Source organism: Lepidochelys kempii, chromosome 1 (assembly GCF_965140265.1).
Source record: "Lepidochelys kempii isolate rLepKem1 chromosome 1, rLepKem1.hap2, whole genome shotgun sequence".
NCBI classification, from domain to species: Eukaryota; Metazoa; Chordata; order Testudines; family Cheloniidae; genus Lepidochelys; species Lepidochelys kempii.
In genome coordinates, this window is record NC_133256.1 from 204,307,355 (window position 1) to 204,329,475 (window position 22,121).

Below are 22,121 nucleotides of genomic sequence, written 5' to 3' on the forward strand. Positions count from 1 at the left end.
GGACAATGCCCTTGGTGGCACTGGGTCTTCCTGACCCCCTGGCTCATGAGAATCCACCCACGTAGTGGCCCCTTGAGCGGTACAGGCGGCGGCAGCAGTGTCTGGTGCCGTGGTCGCTACGGTGCTGGTGCCCATGTCGGTACCCAGTCTTCAGTGTTGTCGGTCTGGGCTTCTGCATCCTGACCACAGGGAGGTTCCGGGGTGACGGAGGAAGCCGATGGAGGCATCCGAGCCTCTGACACCACCGACAGGGACCTGGAACCAGGCCCCCGGGCTTGGTGGTAGGCCCACGGTGTCCAAAAGGGCCACTGAGGAGGCCAGGAGATTACAGGCACCAGCTGCCCTTCATCCTGCCTTGGGCGGTGCCAGGAGTGGTATCAGCTCCGCCAGGATATGTAGGAGTCCATCTCTGAGTCCGAGTGTAACCAGGGCAGTGCAGACCTAGACGGTGCCAGGGCGAAGGCAAGCAGTGCTGCATCATAATAGGCTTGCCCCCATGACGGGCGAGCACCAGTGCACTGTCAGTGCCGTCGTCGGAGGCAGGGCCTGAGCCAGCGGGACAGGCGACTGTGCTGTCACGGTGATTAGGTCCCTTGCCGCCTCCAACATGTCCGGTGTGGAGGGAAGATCCAGATCCTCCTCCACTCCCCCTGCACTGGGGAGTCCACCAGAACCAGACTCAACGGACCTCCCGGAGAGGCTGGAGTTGACAGTCCTGGCATAGGCGGGCCCAAAGTTGGGCGTCCCGACACGGGATGCACCTCGCTGGTGCCCAGATTCTCCGTTGCCTTAGTAGGAGAGCACTCCCCGCCCACCCTCTTCTTTTCGTGCGGCACCAGAGACTGTGAGCAGTGCCTCACACAGGAATTGGTTCTCGGTGCCAGAGAACCGCAGTGCCAGGTCTCCTTAGATGAGTCCTTTCTCGGCACTATGGCCTCCCACACCGAAGTGCCCAGTGCCAGCTTCGACGCCGCCTGGGGGCAAAGGGCTGACTCCATTAGAAGGAGTTTCAGCTGAAGGCCTGCTCCTTTTTTATTCTGGACTTAAAGCCCCTGCAAATGTTACACCAGTCGGGACTGGTGGCCTTCTCCAAGGCACCTGAGACAGGAGTCGTGTGGGTCTCCCTTGGGCATGGGTTTGAGGCAGGACCCGCACAGCTTGAAGCCCTGAGACTGAGGCATGGGATGCGAGGTGGGGGGAAGAGGAAACCACCAATGTAAACTTAAATAACTATACTACTAACTAACTACAACTATACAAACTATTTACAGATAGAGAAGAAAAGAGTCCACTAGGGAATCACTAGCAAACGCAAAGAGGAGCATCTCCAACAACCATCACTGGCGGTAAGAAGGAGCTGAAGAGGTGGTGGGTCAGCAGGGAAATACATACACCACCATGAAGGCACCATTCCAGGGGGGGCCACAGCCAACCCGACAGGTAGTGCTAGGGAAAAACCTTCCGACGATTGTGCACACAGTGCGCACACACCTACTTGGAATGGACATAAGCAATCACTAGAGGAAGAACACAAAGAACTATTGCGCACATGTGGGCCAACGGACACTGTTTCCAGACAGGCACATGGCACACATGCCCACTCACGTGTGGACTATACCTGGGGACCAGCACTTGAAGAATCTGAAGGGTCTGAGAAGTCATCAGAACCACAACAGCTCTGTTTATACTCATCTATAACAGTATCCTTGTCCTCTTCAATTAACAAATAGATTAATCTAACATTACAAGTCATTTCAATTGTAACAGGTTAGCACATACTTATTTTCAGCACTGAAAATTATTGCTTGATGAGGTGTGGAAGGAAACCTTCTCTCATTAGTGTGGCAGCTGGGGCTAAATGCTTTACCTTGAAAGTGACTGCTCACAAAAGTCTCATTGCCATCCCTCTGTTCTAGCACCCCTATAGGAGATATTTTTCAGAGTCTTTCTTTAAAGAGTCTATCACTCTCCCTCACAACCTTATTGCTCTCTAGGAAAAAGACAACTACTCTCAATGACCCCTTGGTTTTGGATAGCCACAACAGAAGTCTGTGATATGACCACACAGATCAATCTTCCCCTGCCAGTGGCTGTAAATGTTCACTCTGGAATGCTCCCAATCCCCTGCTAGCTCAGTGAGTGAGGAACTGCACTAGAGACTCAAAGGGTCTGGCTACACTACATGTACAACTGTGTTTTTGTAACCAATACATGACAAATTCATCTGACCTGGTTACAAATACACAAAGCTGTGCTCACACAGCAGCTCTTTTCACAACAACAATCATGTGTTTGTGCATTCACCCCACCAGACTTCCTGACTCTATCAGTATGTTCTGGGAATATCTGGGAAGCTCTCCCATAGTACATAGGGTGCAATTCACACTGGGTTGCCCTATGACACAGAGAACTGTAAGGAAGGTGCAGCCACGAAAGGTCATACCACAGTTAAGGGACAGCGTATACACCGCAAAAGGGGGGAGGAGGGGGGGAGAACCTCTCGCAAAATGGTTACGAGACGACAACCACCTGCCAGCTAAACTACTTGTCAGGGCAAAATCCTGTTAGTTGCCATGGTTACTAAGTACTGGACATGTGCCTGTAGTAATAAGCCAGGTTTACAGCTCACTCAGCTGCTATACCGTTAAAATGTCTGTTAAAAGTTGTAGTGTAGACACACTTATTCACATAACACACGGCTTCATTACTAACCTGTTTCTTATCTACCTTTGTCCATGCTGACAACAATTATTACTTTAAAGATTAGAATAAGTAACTGTCTAATTCTTTACTTAAATAATATAATCAGGTCTGTTGGATGATCTACTGAGGCATCTACCTGTAATAAGAATCAGCACCAAAACAGTAATTATGTATACATAAGACTATATTTTAGTCACGGGTATTTTTAGTAGAAGTCATGGGCAGTAAACAAAAATTCAGGGCCCATGACCTGTCCATGACTTGTACTATATAACCCTAACTAAAACTTGGGTTGGGGGTGCTCTGCAGGGCTGGCCTCGGGTGTGTCGCGGGTGCTGCAGGGGAGGGGCAGTGGCCCGGGACCACCACTGGTGCTGCGGGGGTTGGGGCGGGGCTGGCAGGCGGCTCCACGCACTGCTCCCATCACGAGCACTGGTTCCACAGCTCCCATTGGCTGGGAACCGCAGCCAATGGGAGCTGCGGGGGCGGTGCCTGCAGGCAGGGGCAGCACACAGAGGCCCCTCCGCCTAGGAGCTCCAGAGACATGCTGGCCGCTTCAGGGGAGTGCCCAGAGGTAAGCGCCACCCCCTCCCACACCCGCAAGCCCCTTTCCACACCCAAACTACTTCTGCTGCGGGGGCAGGGGGGGGAGGTAGAGGAGAGCGCAGTGGCCAGAGACTGCCCCAGCAGCAGACAGTGCAGCTGCCCGAGCAACCCTGGAGCCAGCCACACCATCCGCTGCAGAAGTCACGGAGGTCACAGAACGTCATGAAATCCGTGACAGACACGCAGCCTTATTTATACAATATCATAAATTTGCACTGTGCTTTACAAAACTGAAATGGAGTGTCAGTGCAGAGGAACTTACAACATAAGATAAGGACGAGAGGTGACAAACACAGAGATTGAGGGACACAGTGATGATGAAGGTGATAACAATATCATGTGGTCATTTACAGGATTCATGCATCTGTAGGGCTTTTTAAAAACATGTCATTTTTAGATTGTAGTCCATAAACTTCCTTGAAGTCATGCACTTTGAGGATATTTTTTTCTTTTTAAAGAGACTGTTTATATTTCTGTTTCTGATCTCTACAGTCAAAAAAGACCTATTTTGTACCAAAACTTAGATTCTCATATGTCCAGGTCAGTCATGATGACAATAAATAGCTGACAGGTAGACTACAACCTAGATACTGAAAACAGGCAGACTAGAACACGTTAGTTACAATGAAGAACATCATAACCAACCGCTGACATGGGTGTGATGCACTGAGACTGCACTGTTGCTCTTGTGCCACCATTGTGTCATTGTACATTTATGTCTGTTCTTTATGCACAGATTCACATGCAGAGCTACAGAAGGGGTTTGAGAAGCACATCTGGAACAGGGGCAGTTCCAATGGTTGCTGCATTATATCGTGTTACTATAGCTGCACTCAGAAGTACCACTATCGTTCAAGAGTAGCTGATGCCTCATGGATAACCTTGAAAAAAAACCATTCTACCCCTGAAACATACTTCTGGTTATATATTATTAAATGCAATAAAATAAGTTAATATAACTTTAAGCAGGACCAGTTAAAAGTCAGAAAGTGTAAAAATTAAGATTCTGATAGCAGTATTTACTTGGTTTTGTTGCCCAGACTGTATGTTTACAGGATCCATTCTATCCTACCAAAAGAACAGGGTTATGCTACACATTCAATTAGAAAAACAGGAAAAGAAAACATATACATATGTTCAATGTGGCCAAGTTAATACTGTTTTTGGAAGTGCTGGACCATTTCCTGACTTTTCTGTTATTTAAACTGTGCAATATTAATGACACATTAATGACTCTTTTGAAAGATTTAATTTTTTTCTCTTCCCTTTAACAAAAACGATCTGTGCTTTTATGCTGGTATGTAAATAGTTTCAGTTTGGCTTTGAAGTTCACGCCTCTCTGAAGCCAATGAAGGAAGGGAGGGTGAGTTCCCACTTTTGCTGCTGCTGCTGTTTTGCCTGTCAAGAGTTTTTGAGCTGGGCAGCTGTATATCTGTTTACTTTGTGAAGACTCTTTGCACTGGGTTAAAAAAATGCAAGCCCCAAATGTGTAGTATTTTGCAAAATGCAGCCAAACTCAAGAGACTAAATTTTCAGGATATGCCTATAATTTTAAACTTTTTCCTCTCCATGAAGGTAAGGATTCTTTTGGTAGGGGGGACTTGAGATGGAGGGAAGCAAGAATTTGCTGTGTATTATTTTTCAAGTTAAATGCTAACAGTCAATTTCATGCAGATTGTTTTCATATTTATCAATCTCTACAACAGCACTTACAAACGAATATTTTTACAGTGTTTAACGTGCCCAGAACTCCAAAAATTTTGCACAGATTTGGTTCAAACTTTCAAATAAAAATTCACCTCCAAAGAAAAATCAAGCATGGAAAACATTACCAGGAAAGGCTTCAGAAAAGGTGAGAGTTCTGAAAAGCACTCTCACGTAGAAAGACTTTAAATGAGAAGTGTTTTTCAACTTTATAACCGTCTCTGTTAGTGGCGCCTACAATATTTGTTTCATTACAACAGAACATTTGCCTGAAAACAGAGTAATAGTTTCCGCAGAGTACTTCTACACGTAATGCTTGTTCATGAATCCTCTGTGGTATCATGTATGGTTGTGTCACATACAGGTGGATCACTTCATTTGGGAGAAAAGTAGCAAGGATATGTGCAGTCTTTAGAAACTAAGTGCTTGTATTTCCACTGGATTCATCATAGGTCTAAGCAAAAGCCAACGGGTGCTGCTTGTGGCTGTCTAGATTAGGAAAAAAGATGTTTTTTAAAATTATATCAGCTAACCTGTTTTAATTAGTCTTTAAACACCACTAAGCACTTGGCGTATGACAGGGCTTAACACCCTTAAAATATGCTAACTGGTTACGGTCAATTCTAGACTCTTCTCATGCTTGACCATGACTTAACATTTTTAAAGGTTTTACATCTTGCCTACAGTAGGTACCAAGAAATATTTTAAAATGTGATCACTAGTATGTTTTTAAAAGCACCTCCTTCTCCTAGTGCAGACAAGGCCCATATGAAATGCAAAACACTCATAACCACTTGGAATAGACATAGTAAGTCCCCAGATCAGGAAGCTTGAGATCTGAATTATGATCCCTTTAATGCCAGTCCACAGACAGGGTCCTTATGTATTCTGTGATTTAAAAACCAAAACTACCAACATTGTTAGCGATTTCATTGCTGTTCATTTTTAGTAGAAATCTCCTGCCTCCTATGCCTCCACAGGTACCAGAAGCCCCAAGTCTTCACTCTCTGGCTAATGAAAGTGCCAGCTTTCTTGACAGCTTCTATGATGCAGTTATTAGTTATCTAAACAAAAAAAATAATCCTTGACATTTTGAAAACTTGAGGTGTGGGGGACAGCATAAAATAAGTTGAATATCACAACAAACAAATGGGGTTATTACACGGATTATATTATTCATTATCATATTTGATTTAAATTGTTGAGACTTTTTAATGTCCTATAAAGTACACAGATCGTTGCCCAGAGTTTTTCCAAGAGACTGTAAAGCCAACACCCAACTCCATTTTCATTCTTATTAAAAATACTTAATAAAATTCAACCAAACACTTGAGCAAGAAAACTGCTCCACTGAAATTGTTTGGACAGCTGGAAAAAAAAAACTGTTTGAAGTTTGACTTTTAGCCAAACACGAATAACCTCCCAACCCACACGGAAGTCTAGAAGCTAGAAAATCATGTAGTGATAACTTCAGAAAGATGAATGGACATGCATTTATTTTAAGAACCATCTTTGACCACCTATAACCAGGTCCTCCCTTCAAGGGTCACACTTGAGCACTTTGGGACAGTTATAAACTTATTTATAAATCTATTTTGTCCACAATAAAAGCAATCAAAAACAGTGCAGTCAGTACAGAGTACAATACACAAAAAGATATACATACCTATACTGGAGGTATAATCGGTGGCTCCAAAGATCAACTCTGGTGCCCTGTAGTACCGAGAGCAGATGTATGAGACATTAGGTTCTCCGCGAACCAGCTGCTTTGCACTAGACAGAAGCAAAACAGAGATCTTCAGTGACAGAAGATTTTACCACACTTCAGCATAGGCAAACTTAGTTTTATTTCTCTCTCCCCCCACCCCCATTTCCAAACTACTTCTGTATTGATGCTGTGACATTACATCCCATATTCTTCATAGAAATATTGTTATGGTATGAATATGGTATAACTAAGATGTTTTATGCAAGATGGCTCACGTAAGATATCATTGGAGAATGCGATTATCCAATTTATATGCTTGTGTCATTTCTGTACCTAAAGTTAGGAATATGGACTACGTAACAATTACAACCGGGTGTGTATTGGGAAGACACCCACCAGATAACAGGCCACCAGATTTGATGGGCCATTAGGAAGAAACAATAAGACACTAATCTCTCTCCTTCCTGGGAGGCGTCCTGGGACACAGCTGTGACCCTACTAGGTCAGGTAGTCTTGTCACCGGATACTAAACATTATCTTGGACTTCTTGTAACTTTCCACTAAAAGGAGAGGGGGATCAAGTATGGGAAACAAAAGATCCCGCCTTATGTAAATCTTATTTAAGGGTGGGGAGGAAGGCAAATGGGACTCTCCTCCGTTGCCTACCCAAGAAGAAGGACTGCTGAAGAAACTGAAGGGACAAAGAAACTAACCTGAAGGGAAAGGCAGGGGTCAAGTCTGTAAGAAGAAATAACTGGAACTCTAAGCTACAGAAACTCTGCACCCTAAGTCAACATTTAGAGTGAGCAATTACATTTTGTAACCTGTTTCTTTAGTGAATCAAGCTTACTTTGCATGTTTTGTTTTATTTTCTTAGTAATCTGCTTTGTTCTGTTTGCTATCCCTTAATCATTTATAATCTGCCTTTTATAGTTAATAAAATTTGTTTTGTTTATTATTAAACCCAGTTTATGTAATTTCTAACCGGGGGGACAAGAAGTAGTGCATATCTCTCTTCACACTGACGAAGAGGGTGAAATTTTATGAGCTTGCGCTGTGCAGATTTTTCTATACAGTGCAAGACAGTATTATTTTGGGTTTATCTCCCAAAATGGGTGTGCATGTGAGTGCTGGGTGAGTCCTCTCACACAGAGCTGACTTCAGTCTGTGTCTGCAGTGGGGTATTGCCCTACCTGTGTGCATGTGTTGCAAGAGGCCGGAGAGCCAAATTCAGCAAAGCAGGGAGAGGGAACCCAGGCTGGTCGAGCAGGAGAGGCTCAATGAAACCCCAGTACATCAGGTGGCATCCCGGAAGGAGGGGACTAATCCGTCATAGATGCATGTGACAAAGTCTTTTTTTTTTTTTTTTTTTTTTTTTTTTTACTGTCAAATCAATTCAACCCAACAGCCAGTTATCTTATGATAACACATTGGCCATGCCAAAGGACATCCTGAGCACAATCCAGTGGACAAATAGGTTCATATTCCTGAATAACACTCTACTACTTTGCTGGGTGCAAAGATTTATTTACAGAGGATAAAGGCTGGACAGAGTACGGTTCAGTCAAATTTAGTCAGCTGTTGAGGTTCAAAACCCCCTACCACTCACTCAAACCTAAATATCACCTTTCTTTATGACCACATCAGCATTCCTTTGGTTCTATACTGCTTAGGAAGGCATGGTAGGTTATTTTTATTTTTTGTACTGGGACGAATAGGAGAAAGAGCAGGCTGCAGGCACCTGAAAGTGGGCTCTGCCCTAACTTAACATTAAGGCTTTGTCTGCATTGCACAATGCCCGCCTGGGCCCTAAACTACCGTAGAATTGCCTCTGCCAAAGCAGCAGTCACCTCAGGTAATATCCCCTCACCGAAGAAAATGAAGGAACTCAAGAAGTTTAATTTGCAACATCAGGCAATGAACGTATCTATTCTATTGTCTACTGTACTCCCACAGCTTTAGCTGCTATAGATGGAAAACATTATATGGGGTGGGCAGTAGAAGCAAAGTGTGAACCACAGTAGCTTTTAGAAGATATAAGAACGGCCATACTGGGTCAGACCAAAGGTCCATCTAGTCCAGTATCCTGTTTTCCGACAGTGGCCAATGCCAGGTACTTCAGAGGGAATGAACAGAACAGGTAATCATCAAGTGATCTATCCCCTGTTGCCCATTCCCAGCTTCTGGCAAACAGAGGCTAGTGCTATCTACACTTCAGTATAATCATGGTTTTGTAACCAGTTTGTACCACACAGCTGAAATGATTACAACACACACAGCTGCGCTATGTCCACAGCATCTTTTTGTACAACACAACCATATATAAAATCAAGGGACAATAGGAGAAGCTCAGATCCAAATGAAGATTCCTGCACATGGCAGGGCACTAAGTTACTACTATGGCTGCTCCAGTTGCTCTAAAGGCACATCAATGTAATTCATACTAACCATTTAGATTCTAAATAAAAGGGTTTTGCAAAATTAAATAAGTAGAAATGTAAACTTCCAAAGCCATGTTTTCAACATATACTGAAACATTGTGCATTTTGTGTTTCACTGGATATTTGACCACTCTCATCCTAGATGCAAATCTAGGGATTTATCTTCTCCCTTCCCAACTCATCCCCTAGTTTTCTCTATCTTTAATTCTCCTTCTGCAGTCTTCTGGACAGTATGAAACCCCAATGTACATTCTTGAGAGAAGATTCACTCCAGGTTTCAGAAATTAGCCCAATCTAACAAAGAGCTTCTATTGAATGCTCCTGATTACTTTGCTTTTAAATGATAGCAATATGGGTTAATTGGTGTGGGGCTTTTTCTGGAGGGGGGCAGACAAGACATTTAGTATCTGTCAAAATCTAAAAGTAGCATTCTCCCTGTTTTGCCTTCAGATCATTGATTCCTTCTCCTTTGGTGTTAGCGTCATGTATTGTAATCTTTTAAAAAGATTTTTGTGTCTCAAACATGTGAGTTAGACTTGAACATGCACTTTGAGTTGGATCATCATCATTCATAAAAGCAATGCAGCTTAAAGAGTTGGTAATCTGATGCTGTCCATATGCTGTGGAAGCAATTCAAATCAAAAGCTCAGTTTCACTGAAAACCCCCAAAAAAATCCCAGAATATTTAGTCTCTCTCATTTAACCTGATCGGAAACTCCCATTTTTTCCATGGAGCATCCTATGTAGCTAAATAGTGGTTTTTTACAGGCAAAATTAAAGTAAGTTTTGCCGTCTATCATTCTTATTTTACCAATCTCCTGTTACAATCTCAGGGAGAAGATTCCTGAAGGAACCACCGGGCATGAATCTATAGCACTTCAAACAACCGAAGTTCCAATTTACAGTGGCCAAGCTCGTTTAGCAACAACTGCTCTGGTGACATCTCTTACACACACACTCTCCCAGTTAACTTCAGTCTACTACAGCTAAAGGGCATTTTGGGGAAGGGACTCACAGAGAAAGGAAGTGGATTCCTGACTTCTACCAGTGATCTTGCCCATATAAAGAGATTTACAGCTTTAAGCATCTAGTGACAATTCTACTCTATGGATACCAGAAAAAGAATGTGACTTTAGATCGGTGGTTCTCAAACTTTTAACAGCCCGCGAACCCCTTTCGCTAAATTGTGAAATTTCGTGAACCCCCTCCTAAAAATGAATATTTCCAGGGATTTAAGTTTAAAATTTCCTCCGCACTCCGTGGGGCTCCTGCTGCTGGACCCCCGTCAACTGAGCTCGGGCTGCAGGTCCCACTGACCGCCGGGGCTGCTAGCCCCAACTGCCCGGCCCCACTCTCCCTGTGGCTCGGGCTGCCAGCCCCACACAGAGCGCTGGGGTTCGGGCAGCCGACTCCCACGCTGACGGGGGCAGGGCTCGGGCTGCCAGCCCAAACTGCCCAGACCTGCTCCCCCTGGGGCTCGGGCTGCCAGCCCCACGCAGAGCATTGGGGTTCGTGCTGCCAGCTCCCCCACTTGGGCTGCCAGCCCCAACTGCCCGGCCCCGCTCTCCCTGGGGCTCGGGCTGTCTGCCCTGCAACCAGGTCCCACCTGCTTCCTCCAATGCCCAGGGTCCTCTGGCCGCCATTAGTGAAATTTTTCTGGTGAACCCCCAGTAACGTTCTGCGAACCCCCAGGGGTTCGCAAACCCCAGTTTGGGAACCACTGCTTTAGACAAAAGCCTTGTAAATCCCAGTATCTAAGACCCTTCATTAAAAGTCTATTATCTCTGGCTGACTAAGTCCTTTGGTATTTGAAACACTATACTAATTGGTATAAACAAACATACATATTCAAGAAGTACTGGATTAGCATTATATTTTTCTATTGAGGTTATTGTATCACACCCATCATTCAATAGTTAAACTCGGATAGCTGTTCTTTCTTAGCCACTATATTTTCTCTACACATCTGTATACTATTTTCTTAAAACATACCTATACAATTTCTTCTTTTGATTTTTTAATTCCCCTTCTTCTGAATCCTCTTGCATTCACGCAATCCCTTTCTCTCTCTGAGTTAATTATATATACACACACGCGCGCGAAGAAAGCCTCTGTGCTCACCCTTTCCCAGCTAGAAGGGAACCCTATCTAGATTATGTCTTACGTAATATAAAAAGTCTCTGTGACGAATTAAGTCATGGTTCTCTTCAGATAAATTAGTTTTAACCAGGCTTTGGAATACAAAGAGCTTGTCTGCACTAGAAAAACACTGCTGGCATAGCTACTTGCATAGAAGGCAAGCCCTTCTAGTGTAGAGACAGTTTATACTAGCATAAAAGTGATTCTGTAGAACCCAAAGAGACATACGGTATACTGGCACCTTTATACAGACATAAGTGTGTCTACATCAGGGCTTATACTGGCATAATTATAACAAAAAAATCACATCCTTAAGTAATTTAGCCATGCCAGTATAAGTGTTACATGTACTGTAGACCAGGCCAAAGAGACAGACTTACCTTCCAAAGTCACAGAGTTTTAGGACAGCTGTATCAGGGTCCAGCAAGAGGTTCTGTGGTTTTATATCCCGATGGCAGATTCCAAAGGAATGGATATAGGCTAAACTCCGGAACAGCTGATACATGTACAACTGGAACACAAACAGACAATGTATAATGTACGACTTCCTAATGACACAGTGTGTGGTGGGGGGTGGGGGGGGGACAGGGAGGCAGGGAGGGGGAAAGGAAAGTGGGAGAGAGATTAGCATGCTAAAAACCCTACATAGTAAACAAGAGTGAATTCTACAGCTCACCAATGGAAAAAAAAAACCATCTAGATAAAATTTAAAGCAATGTTGGCAAGACGGTTAAGGCCTAAAAGTTGGACTTCACTTTTCTTCCCTTCCACACAACCTCAGCACTTCTTTGTTCAAGTCAGTGTAATTTGTTATGGAAGTATTCCTTGACCTTTCAAAAACAAAAGGTTTTATTCGTAAAGAATATTCAATGACAGCAGTCCAGCATTCACAAGCTGGACTTGTGACAAGGAATGATGGCTGACAGAGAGCAAAAAAACACACAGCAAATAAAAGTACTTCCATGTCAGATTTCTCAAGTCCTATCTATATTAGGTGAAGAGCCATTGTGACACATTCTTGAATGGAACCCTTCAGCTTGCTACACTGGTACAACTTCGTGCATCCACACACAACACCCACACCAAGCAACGTTCTAGTGTTGGTTGTCCTAGCAGTCTGCATTGCCTAGAATGGTCTTTAGATCAAATCTAGAGGAATGAGTAAAATCTAGATATTTTGAAACTGTCCCAAAGTCCTTGCTCCCAGCAATGGCACCAAGCACTATGAAAATGAACGTTGGTTACTTGTAAATGACGTTCTTCAAGACACATGCTACATATTCATGAGATGCACTAGCCACGTACAGCTCAGATGGTGGAACCTAGCTAGAAATGCCTTCTGGAGCGTGGAGCCTCTTGGAGCTCTGGCCACCTCAGTTCCTTCCCACCACCTCCTCTGGTCCAGGTTATAATTAAGACTCCCAAAGAAGAGGGGAAGGTGAGTTGGGGGTGTGAATATGCAGAGTCCCACTTCAAAGAATTTTGGTTACAAGTAACTTTAATTTTTCCTTTGAGTGGCCTCTACATACTCCTTTATGAAAGGGATTCTCTGAGACGGCTGTAACAGTGGGGTTTTTCCTGGTATATCCTGAAATAGACTTCTGAAGAGAGTACACATGCAAAGGATGGCAATGACTAGATGATCATTTGATGGGCCTTATTAACCAATCATCGAGATACAGGAATACAAATTCCTTTTTTTTCTTAGGTGAGCTGCCACTGCCAATAGACATTTAATAAATGCCATGAGACAGGAGAAAGTTCAAATGGAAGGCCCATGTACTGAAAATAGTCCTCTCTCCACTGTGAATCAAAAGTACTTCTGATATACATGACTTCCAGCAATGTGAAAGTAGGCATCTTTCAAATCAATGGCTGAAAACCAATCTTTTGGAGAAAGGGAGGGTATGACAGAACTAGGGTTAACATATGGAAATGGAACTTCTTGAGAGACGTATTGAGTTTCCTAAGGTCTAGAATCAGTCAAAGGCCTCCATCTTTCTTGGGGATTATTAAATACCTTGCATAAAATCCTGTGCACCTTGAATCTCCCTGGTACCTCTTCTACAGCTCCCATTTTGAGCAGAGCCAGAACCTCGTTTTTTAACAGGTTTTTGTGAGAGAGGCTCCTTAACAAACAGGGAGGGTGAGTTGGAAGACGCGAGGTATTCAAATAGAACTGAATACCCAGTGTGGATGAGTTCTAAAATTCACCTGTCCATAGTTATAGAAGTCCAACAGTAGAAATATTAATAAAGTAGCTCGCTGAAGAGGGAAAAGTAAGCAGTTGGTCAAGATTTGATTGCAGTCCTTATGAAATGCCTCAAACTTCTGGGCTAAGGTTCAACACCATAGCTGCCAAAGATGTTTGCTTACCTTTTGCCCTTTTTTTGAAGTTTCTTCTCCTCTGCTGGAAAGACTGTTGAGGAAGGTATTGCTGTTGGTAATATCATCTCCTTTGTACTAGAAAAAAAGGGAAGATGGCCATGAAGGAAGCTATCTTTGGTACCTAAACATGGTAGTCCTGGTCTTCTCTGGGCTTGCTAATCAACATCCAAAGGTCTTGCTGCATAATTTGTTTTCTTCATCTTCTTCAGAAAGTCATTAGTCTTGGTCCTGAATAGGCCTTCTCTTTCAAAGGGAAAATCTTCTATATCAGCTTTAGTTTCTCAGGGTAGTCTAGAAAATTTGAGCGAGACATATCATCCAAGAGGAATTGCAGATGCTACAGTTTTAGCTGTCTAATGTGAAGAATCAAAAGATGCTTGCAATGCATGCTTTACTACTACTTGCTGGTTCTCTGTAACAAAACCATTAGCAAGTTTCTTTTGTTCATCTGGCATAGCCTTTTAGGAAAGGCTGACATTTTCTTCCAAAGACAGTATTGGTAATGTGCCATAAAAATTTGGTAGTTCACAACCCTTATGCTCTACACGGAAGAGAAAACTGTTCTTCCTGGTTCATCCATCATCATTTTGTGTTTATCCAAGCGAGTAAAATAAACTGAACCACTCTTAGATCTTTAAACAGCTGCTTCCACTACTAAGGAATCTGGCACCAGGAGAGTATGAAAAAGAAATTCCCTCCTGGGTAAATGATATAAACTAAGCTAATATCTGAAAGGCTGCTTTCTCCTTTGATGGAGACGTGACAGCGTAGACACCTAGGTTCTCTTCAGGAGATATCAGATTGTCAGTTTCAGGATATAATTCTTTAAACTCCTGAAGGGTGATCTGTTCCTCTACATCAGACAAAGAATCATGCTTAAGAGAGACTGATCTCCTTTCCTATGTGATATCAATAGATCCTGTATCTTTAGTTCTGTAGGGCCTGGTTCCAATGATGCTGGTGACTGAAGGTGTCCACTATACCCTTAGTGCTGCAGATCTGGTTAGTAAGATGGAGTTGACCAATAAGACTATCTCTGTGCCATGGGAGCATTTTCCAATCAGGCCAGTAGTCCATATTTGGGTCCAATTCATAATACGACCCCACTACGGGGGTTCTCTGAGAAAGGTTGAGAGCCCAATCATTTTCTCTTTAATGGTGGACAGAACAAAGACGGCACCGGCCACTCAGACACAACCAGGAGCCAAGAGGAGATAGTAGTGGACCCAATATAGGAAAGAAACCTACTGGGGAACCCAATGCTGTTTTAGGGGGATGGAAGAGGAGAAGACATTTGTTGTTCTTTTACCCTTCTGTTCCCTACTACAGTCAAATCTAGAGAGAGGAGTTCCTTCTCTTCTGTAGTTCTTCTCTCTCTAAATTTGATTGAGGCGGCGGCATTGGAGCAGAATGATGGGTTTGTGCCAGTACCGTCAGAGAAGGTTGGGTAAGGGAATCGGAACAGATACTTGGATCCGATACTAACTTTTTCTGCCTCTTTTTGTCTTGATAAGTGAATCTTTGGATCCTTCGATTTTCCTACTGGATCAAAGTCTCTGGCAACCAGAGCAACAACTGGATTTGGTGTCACAGCTGCGTGTTTCTTAGCTCTACTTCCAGAGTCTTTACACAATGGTCCTCTACTTGACTCCAATGTAGTAGGATCCGAGGAGCTTCTCGTTCATGGATTGGCTCTCCTCACAGAGGCTGTGACGGATGGCCATCTCACTGACGGTTCTCTCCGTAGATTTCTGATACGTAGGTTTATGTCATCGACTCATCCTTCGATGTGTCCAGTGCCAAGACTGGTGTATATCACTTCTTGGAACCGACCATATTACCCAATCTGGCAGGTAGAGCTGCAATCACTTCCTCGAAGGCAATTACTTGTTGTCCATTCTGTCTCTTCCTCTATAGTCTCAGGGTAAAGATGTTGCAGATGGAGTACCTGGAGGGTGAAGGTCCCTCATTAAGGCAGGCAAGACAGTGTATGAGCATCCAAAGCTAGAAAGACTGAAGAGCAGAATCCACATTGTTTAAAGCTTTATTTGTTTTAATTTTCGGATCTGCCATCAGGTCTTAGTACAGACCTAAAGCTTATGAATGCTATGCTATCTAACACAAAAAATGCTAATTAAAGTAAAACCAGTAACTGTATCTAAAACTAGCATTTCGTAACTAACTGTGCATTATCTAAGAGAAAGATCCAAACATGAGGTCTGGGTAGGTTCCTACTTTATCACAGTTGCACAGAGTTGGATGGAACTAAGAGAGCTAACACACCGCACCCCTTTTACAGTCTCATCCATACAGTGTGGAAAGTATGGCAAGAGGAGTGCATGAGCACTCAAATGGACACCATTAGCAAGGTCCTAACATTTGAGCTACACATGGCTGGTGCATCAGGAGTGGGCATATGCAGGAGCCACTTGAAGGAGAAAAGGTGCTTCAGGAGTCCCAGAATGCATTGGTGCAATTGTGACAGTAGGATGTACTGTGTGAGGAAGTGCCAAAATGGTTCTGCTTAGAAACATACTCGTGACAAAGAGCACTGGGCCATTGCAAAAAAACAAGGATGGGAAAACCCATCATTTAATGCAGAGAATGTTCCTCAATGCCCTCCATGCATTGGGTAAACACACCCTAACGGTGTGTTATAAATACTGAGGATTGCACACACTGTTAAACAGTCCTGTATGTGTCCTTCATTTTACTACTCGGAGCGGATCACCAAGGTATCATGGTGTTTACAAACAAAATTTGCACTTCTTTAACCAACCTCCTTTTACTCTCCACAGTTTCATTCAATGATGCCACAACTGCTAGTGTGGCAGTGAATCACATCCACTAGACTGAGACCTGAATAAGGCACAAACAAGAAATGCAGCTGTAAGGGACAAAGTTTTTCCATGTAAATATGTATGCAATCCTGGTGATCAGCAGCAATGGAAAAATAAACTAGACCAGGAGAGCTTAACAGAGTGTTAGCAAAATATTCTTGTTGGTTAAAGTTTGTGTGAGTGGAACTGTGGTATTTTGAAGGTGAACTAAAAATCTCATCATTATTTTTTGGGGGGGAGACAGAATGGTGCAGATAAAGGCATTGTCAAGGTTCAGTTTGAATTGCACAGCCTCTAATTACAACATCAATTTTTACTCTTACTGGTAACATACAATTAATCTAGGCCAGAAGTAGCTGAGCAGCCATTTCTCCTCATTCCATAGGACAGCAGGTTCATTTTCAACTGTTGGGATCTCTCTACATATCTCAGATGGTTAGGAGACAGGGAGGAGAGAAGGGGAGACTGAGTTTTTCAATTTAACACTGAATTTACTGGACACCCAGCCACAAGTAAAATACAATTACCACCCTAAATTGGTCTCTTTTGCTTCTACTCTCTCGCTGCCTGTCCCAATCACAGTTCTGAGATTTGGTCCAATACATCCAGAGGGAAATTTTAAAGACCATCCCTCTCTGGTTTTACTTTTAACCTCTAGAACAATTCCCTGCTGTACCCCACTTCCAGTGTTTCTTGTATGCTGTCTTTCCACCAGTCAGTTGAGCTGTGTCCCAACATCCCCACCTCCCTCCACCCAGAGTTTTGGGTGGAAGAAGGTGATCACAGTCACCACTGCTTGGAGTGACTTCACTTGGAGTGGGAACAACTAAGCACACTAAACAGAAGTATCCACTCTTCCCCTACTCAAAACTCTAGTCCAGGGTCGGCAACCTGCGGCACATGTGCCAAAGGCGGCATGGGAGCTGATTTTTAGTGGCACTCTGCTGCCAGCCAGGGTTCTGCCATTGGCCCCGCTCAGCCCGCTGCCTGCCTAGATGAACGGAACCGTGGGCTGGCAGTGGGCTGAGCGGGGCTGGTGGCCGGGACCCTGGCTGGCAGGGGCCGGTGGACGGAACCCCAGACCAGCAGTGGGCTGAGTGGCTCAGCCCGCTGCTGGACTGGGGTTCCCATCTGCTGGCCCCTGCCAGCCGGAGTCCAGGTTCAAGTTAGTTTTTGTTATTTTATAGCACCCCAGATACACCATTAGGAGATGTTAACTTTAAAATGCAATAATTACAAACAAGTCAATTTTGTTGTCTGAATTTCCCTTTATAAATATACAAGCATTTTGTAAGTTTTCTCCAAAAAGTCTAAGAGTTCTTTATTACCTGATGAGTCAAAAACTGGTATATACAAAATTTAGTATGACAACCTTTATCTCAGAATACAACTGGATGCAATTTGTATTTTTTGTTGTTGTTGTTGTCGTCATTTTACATTACTACTTTCTTGTCTTCCATATTATATAATGTTAGAAGCTGTATCATAGAATCCTAAGACTGGAAGAGGCCTCAAGAAGTCATCTAGTCCAGTCCCCTGCACTCATGACAGGACTAAATTTATCTAGACCATCCCTGACAGGTGTTTGTCCAACCTGCTCTTAAAAATCTCCAATGATGGAGACTCCACAATCTCCCTAGGCAATTTATTCCAGTGGTTAACTACCCTGAGAGGTGGAAAGTTTTTCCTAATGTTCAACCTAAACCTCCCTTGCTGCAATTTAAGCCCATTGCTTCTTGTCTTATCCTCAGAGGTTAAGGAGAACAATTTTTATGCTTCCTCCTTGTAGCAACCTTTTATGTACTTGAAAACTTATGTCCTCTCTCAGTCTTCTCTTCTCCAGACTAAACAAATCCATTTTTTCAATCTTCCCTCATAGGTTATGTTTTCTAGACCTTTAATAATTTTTATTGCTCTTCTCGACTTTCTCCAATTTGTCCACATCTTTCCTGAAATGTGGCACCCAGAACTGGACACAATTCTCCAGTTGAGGCCTAATCAGCGCAGGGTAGAGCAGAAGGATTACTTCTTGTGTCTTGCTTACATACTCTGGCTAATACATCCCAGAATGATGTTTGATTTTTTTTTTTTTTTTTGCAACAGTGTTACACTGTTGATTCAGATTTAGCTTGTGAAGCACTATGAACCCCAGATCCCTCTCTCTGCTGTACTCCTTCTTCGGCAGTCATTTCCCATTTTGTATGTGTGCAACTGATTGTTCCTTACTAAGTGGAGTAAAGTATGTTATACTTTATATGTATAATTTTAGTATATACCTCCACTGCCAGAATTCACATTGTGGACAACTCCGAAGAGGCTTAACCGTTTCTTTGACTTATTTGGTAATAAAACTGACACTACCCTACCTTGCTAAGTTATCCTTTCAATCAAATCAATAAAAATCTACAGATAGATGTAATCTGACTTTCTTCTTGCCTTTGAGATATCTTTGAGGTAAATTAGTAAGTGTTCCTGACATCAAGACAATATTCTTTATCAATAGTAGGATGAAAAGAAAAGCCTGTGGTGTCAGAAAAAGAGTATAAAAACAGTCCCCAGGTCTAGAAGGAATGACAGTGCCCACAGCTCCCAAAATGGTCATTTCCCCAGCAGGAGAATTTACCAAGGCCTTGATATCACTTCGCTTCTCACAGGATAGAAGGTGCTCAGGTAAAACCAGCTTCCCCAGAGTGTGTATGTAGAAAAGCCATGAGCTTTTAAACTTATAAGAACCTTTAAGCAGGATATGATCTTATTGTAATTGCAAACACCTGAAAATGTTTAATAGCATAAGAACCAATTACTGGGCAAACTCTGGAGGGCATACAGTTAAATTGTATACATACTACTTCAACAACAGCTCAGATACACTGATTTGTCTCTGGGACAAAACATTGCTGCTGGGTTATCATTTCTCCTAAATGTAGGAGTCTAAACAGCAGCACAGAGTGTTGCTGAAACTTGCTACCTTAAATTTTTTATATACACAGTAAGGCTCCAACAATTTCCTCTTATAATCATTTCTTCTTATAATCATTTTTTATAATTTCCTCTTATAATCATTTTTATAGATTTCGCTGCCTTGAAATAAACCCTTCACTGTTTAATCTACCCTGCAGTTTAGTGTGAGAATTTAAAGTTCAGGTTAGGGGAAACTAACAACAATTAGAAATGCTGTGTTACAGCAAACTTCCTATTTCAATTTATAATTATAATTTCTTACCTTGACATAGATCATAGGGAGTGTCTGTTTGGCCCGGCTATAATGTCTGGCAACTCTGTATACTGTTTCAGGAACGTAGTCCAGCACCAAGTTGAGGTACACCTCGTCTTTCTGGAAAAGAGAACAGAAGAAATAATTAGGAAAAGATTCAAAACAGGGGAGTGCAAGAACAGCATTCAAGGCAGCTGTCAGCTTAAGAAATATGTTAGCTTGCAAGGTTCTAAGGTTTTAACAAAGGTTATGTCTACACTCCGAAAGTGCATTATGTTAGAAAACATGCTGACATTTTTTAAGTGAATGCAATGTTAAACATGAGTTGTCTATTACTGCTAAATTATACTCAATATCATGCTAATCAAAACAGATTAGTTAACACGTTTTCTAACATGAGGCATTTTCCCAGTGCAGGTGAGGCCAAACAGATCAATGAGCACTCTGCCCATTCAAGTCTCCATTGGGGGGAAATTATATCTTCAATCTCACACTTTTTACAATTGCCAACTTCAAATTCCTTGACACACCCTACTTAATTACTTATCAATAAAAAAGTTGTTTTTTTTTAAATTCCAGCATATTTGAGAAAGGTTAATCTGATCCTGTTGAAATGGTAACATTGCTATAAATATCTTGAGGAGTAAAGAGATTTTTCTTTTAATCTAACAAAAATCCTAAGCATAATACAAGAGAGCAAGAACAAAGCTTCAAGCATGGTGTTTAACATTTTGAGCTTGTCAGTTTCAGAGAGATCTGTAACCTAATTTCAAACCTCACACTGAGGTGGGAGAGGGATGAAAATCTGTGACCTCACATAAGGGGTCTTGATTTTAACTCTTGCCCTCCTTAAATTATTCATGTTAAAAGAGGAATTAAATAAAATGAGACATCACATTCACACAGTGCTTAGTTTAACTAGAAATTAGCCAGAAACAGTCAACATGGATTCACCAAGGGCAAATCATGCCTAACCAACCTGACTGCCTTCTATGATGAGATAACTGGCTCTGTGGATATGGGGAAAGCTGTGGACATGATATATCTTGACTTTAGCAAACCTTTTGATACAGTCTCCCACAGTATTCTTGCCAGCAAATTAAAAAAGTATGGACTGGATTAATGGACTATAAGGTGGATAGAAAGCTGGCTAGATAGTGGGGCTCAATGGGTAGTGATCTATAGCTCAATGTCTAGTTGGCAGCCGGTATTAAGCGGAGTGCCCCAGGGGTAGTTCCTGGGGCTGGTTTTGTTCAACATCTTCATTAATGATCTGGATGATAGGATGGATTGCACCCTCAGCAAGTTCGTGGATGACACTAAACTGGGGGGAGAGGTAGATATGCTGGACATTAGGGATAGGGTCCAGAGTGATCTAGACAAATTGGAGGATTGGGCTAAGAGAAATCTGATGAGGTTCAACAAGGACAAGTGCAGAGTCCTGCACATAGGACGGAAGAATCCCATGCACTGCTACAGGCTGGGGACCGACTGGCTAAGCAGCAGTTCTGCAGAAAAGGACCTTGGGATTACAGTGGATGAGAAGCTGGATATGAGTCAACAGTGTGCCCTTGTTGCCAAGAAGGCAAACGGCATATTGGGCTGCTTTAGTAGGAGCATGGCCAGCAGATCAAGGGATGTGATTATTCCCCTCTATTCGGCACTGGTGATGCAACATCTGGAGTACTGCATCCAGTTTTGGAATCCCCACTACAGAAAGGATGTGGACAAATAGGAGCGAGTCCAGCTGAGGTCAATGAAAATTATTAGGGGGCTGAGGCACATGACTTATGAGGAGAGGCTGAAGGAACAGGGATTATTTATTCTGCAGAAGAAAAGAGTGAGGGGGGATTTGATAGCAGCCTTCAACTACTTGAAGGGGGGTTCCAAAGAGGCTGGAGCTAGGCTGTTCTCAGTGGTGGCAGATGACTGAACAAGGAGAAATGGTCTCAAGTTGCAGTGGGGGAGGTTTAGGTTGAATATTAGGAAAAAACTATTTCACTAGGAGGGTGGTGAAACACTGGAATGCGTTATCTAAGGAGGTGGTGGAGTCCCCTTCCTTAGAAGTTTTTAAGGTCAGGCTTGACAAAGCCCTGGCTGGGATAATTTAGTTGGGGTTGGTCTCACTTTGAGCAGGGGGTTGGGACTAGCTGACCTCCTGATGTCTCTTCCAACCCGATTTTTCTATGATTCAGCTGCTCATTTTCAGAGGCAAAAATTGGCCCTGTAAGTCTCAAGTACTCTGATATATCCTTCCCACCCTATTCTGAAACTCAGAATTGTATGACAGGTTTCAGAGTAGCAGCTGTGTTAGTCTGTATCCACAAAAAGAAAAGGAGTACCTGTGGCACCTTAGAGACTAACACTTTTATTAGAGC

At 42.9% G+C, this 22,121-nt stretch overlaps 1 protein-coding gene across 6 annotated transcripts in view; it reads right to left on the bottom strand.

Annotated features, from left to right (window-relative positions):
• The window catches only part of GSK3B (glycogen synthase kinase 3 beta), a 267,158-nt gene that overhangs the window by 99,709 nt on the left and 145,328 nt on the right, over positions 1 to 22,121 (bottom strand). For all 6 annotated transcript variants that reach the window (XM_073309439.1, XM_073309445.1, XM_073309401.1 and 3 more), the window contains exons 4-6: positions 19,753 to 19,863; positions 11,682 to 11,812; positions 6,680 to 6,786 (exon numbers count right to left, since the gene is read on the bottom strand). In XM_073309439.1, coding sequence (XP_073165540.1) covers positions 6,680 to 6,786; positions 11,682 to 11,812; positions 19,753 to 19,863 — 349 coding nt within the window. The remainder of the gene's footprint in view (positions 1 to 6,679; positions 6,787 to 11,681; positions 11,813 to 19,752; positions 19,864 to 22,121) is intronic.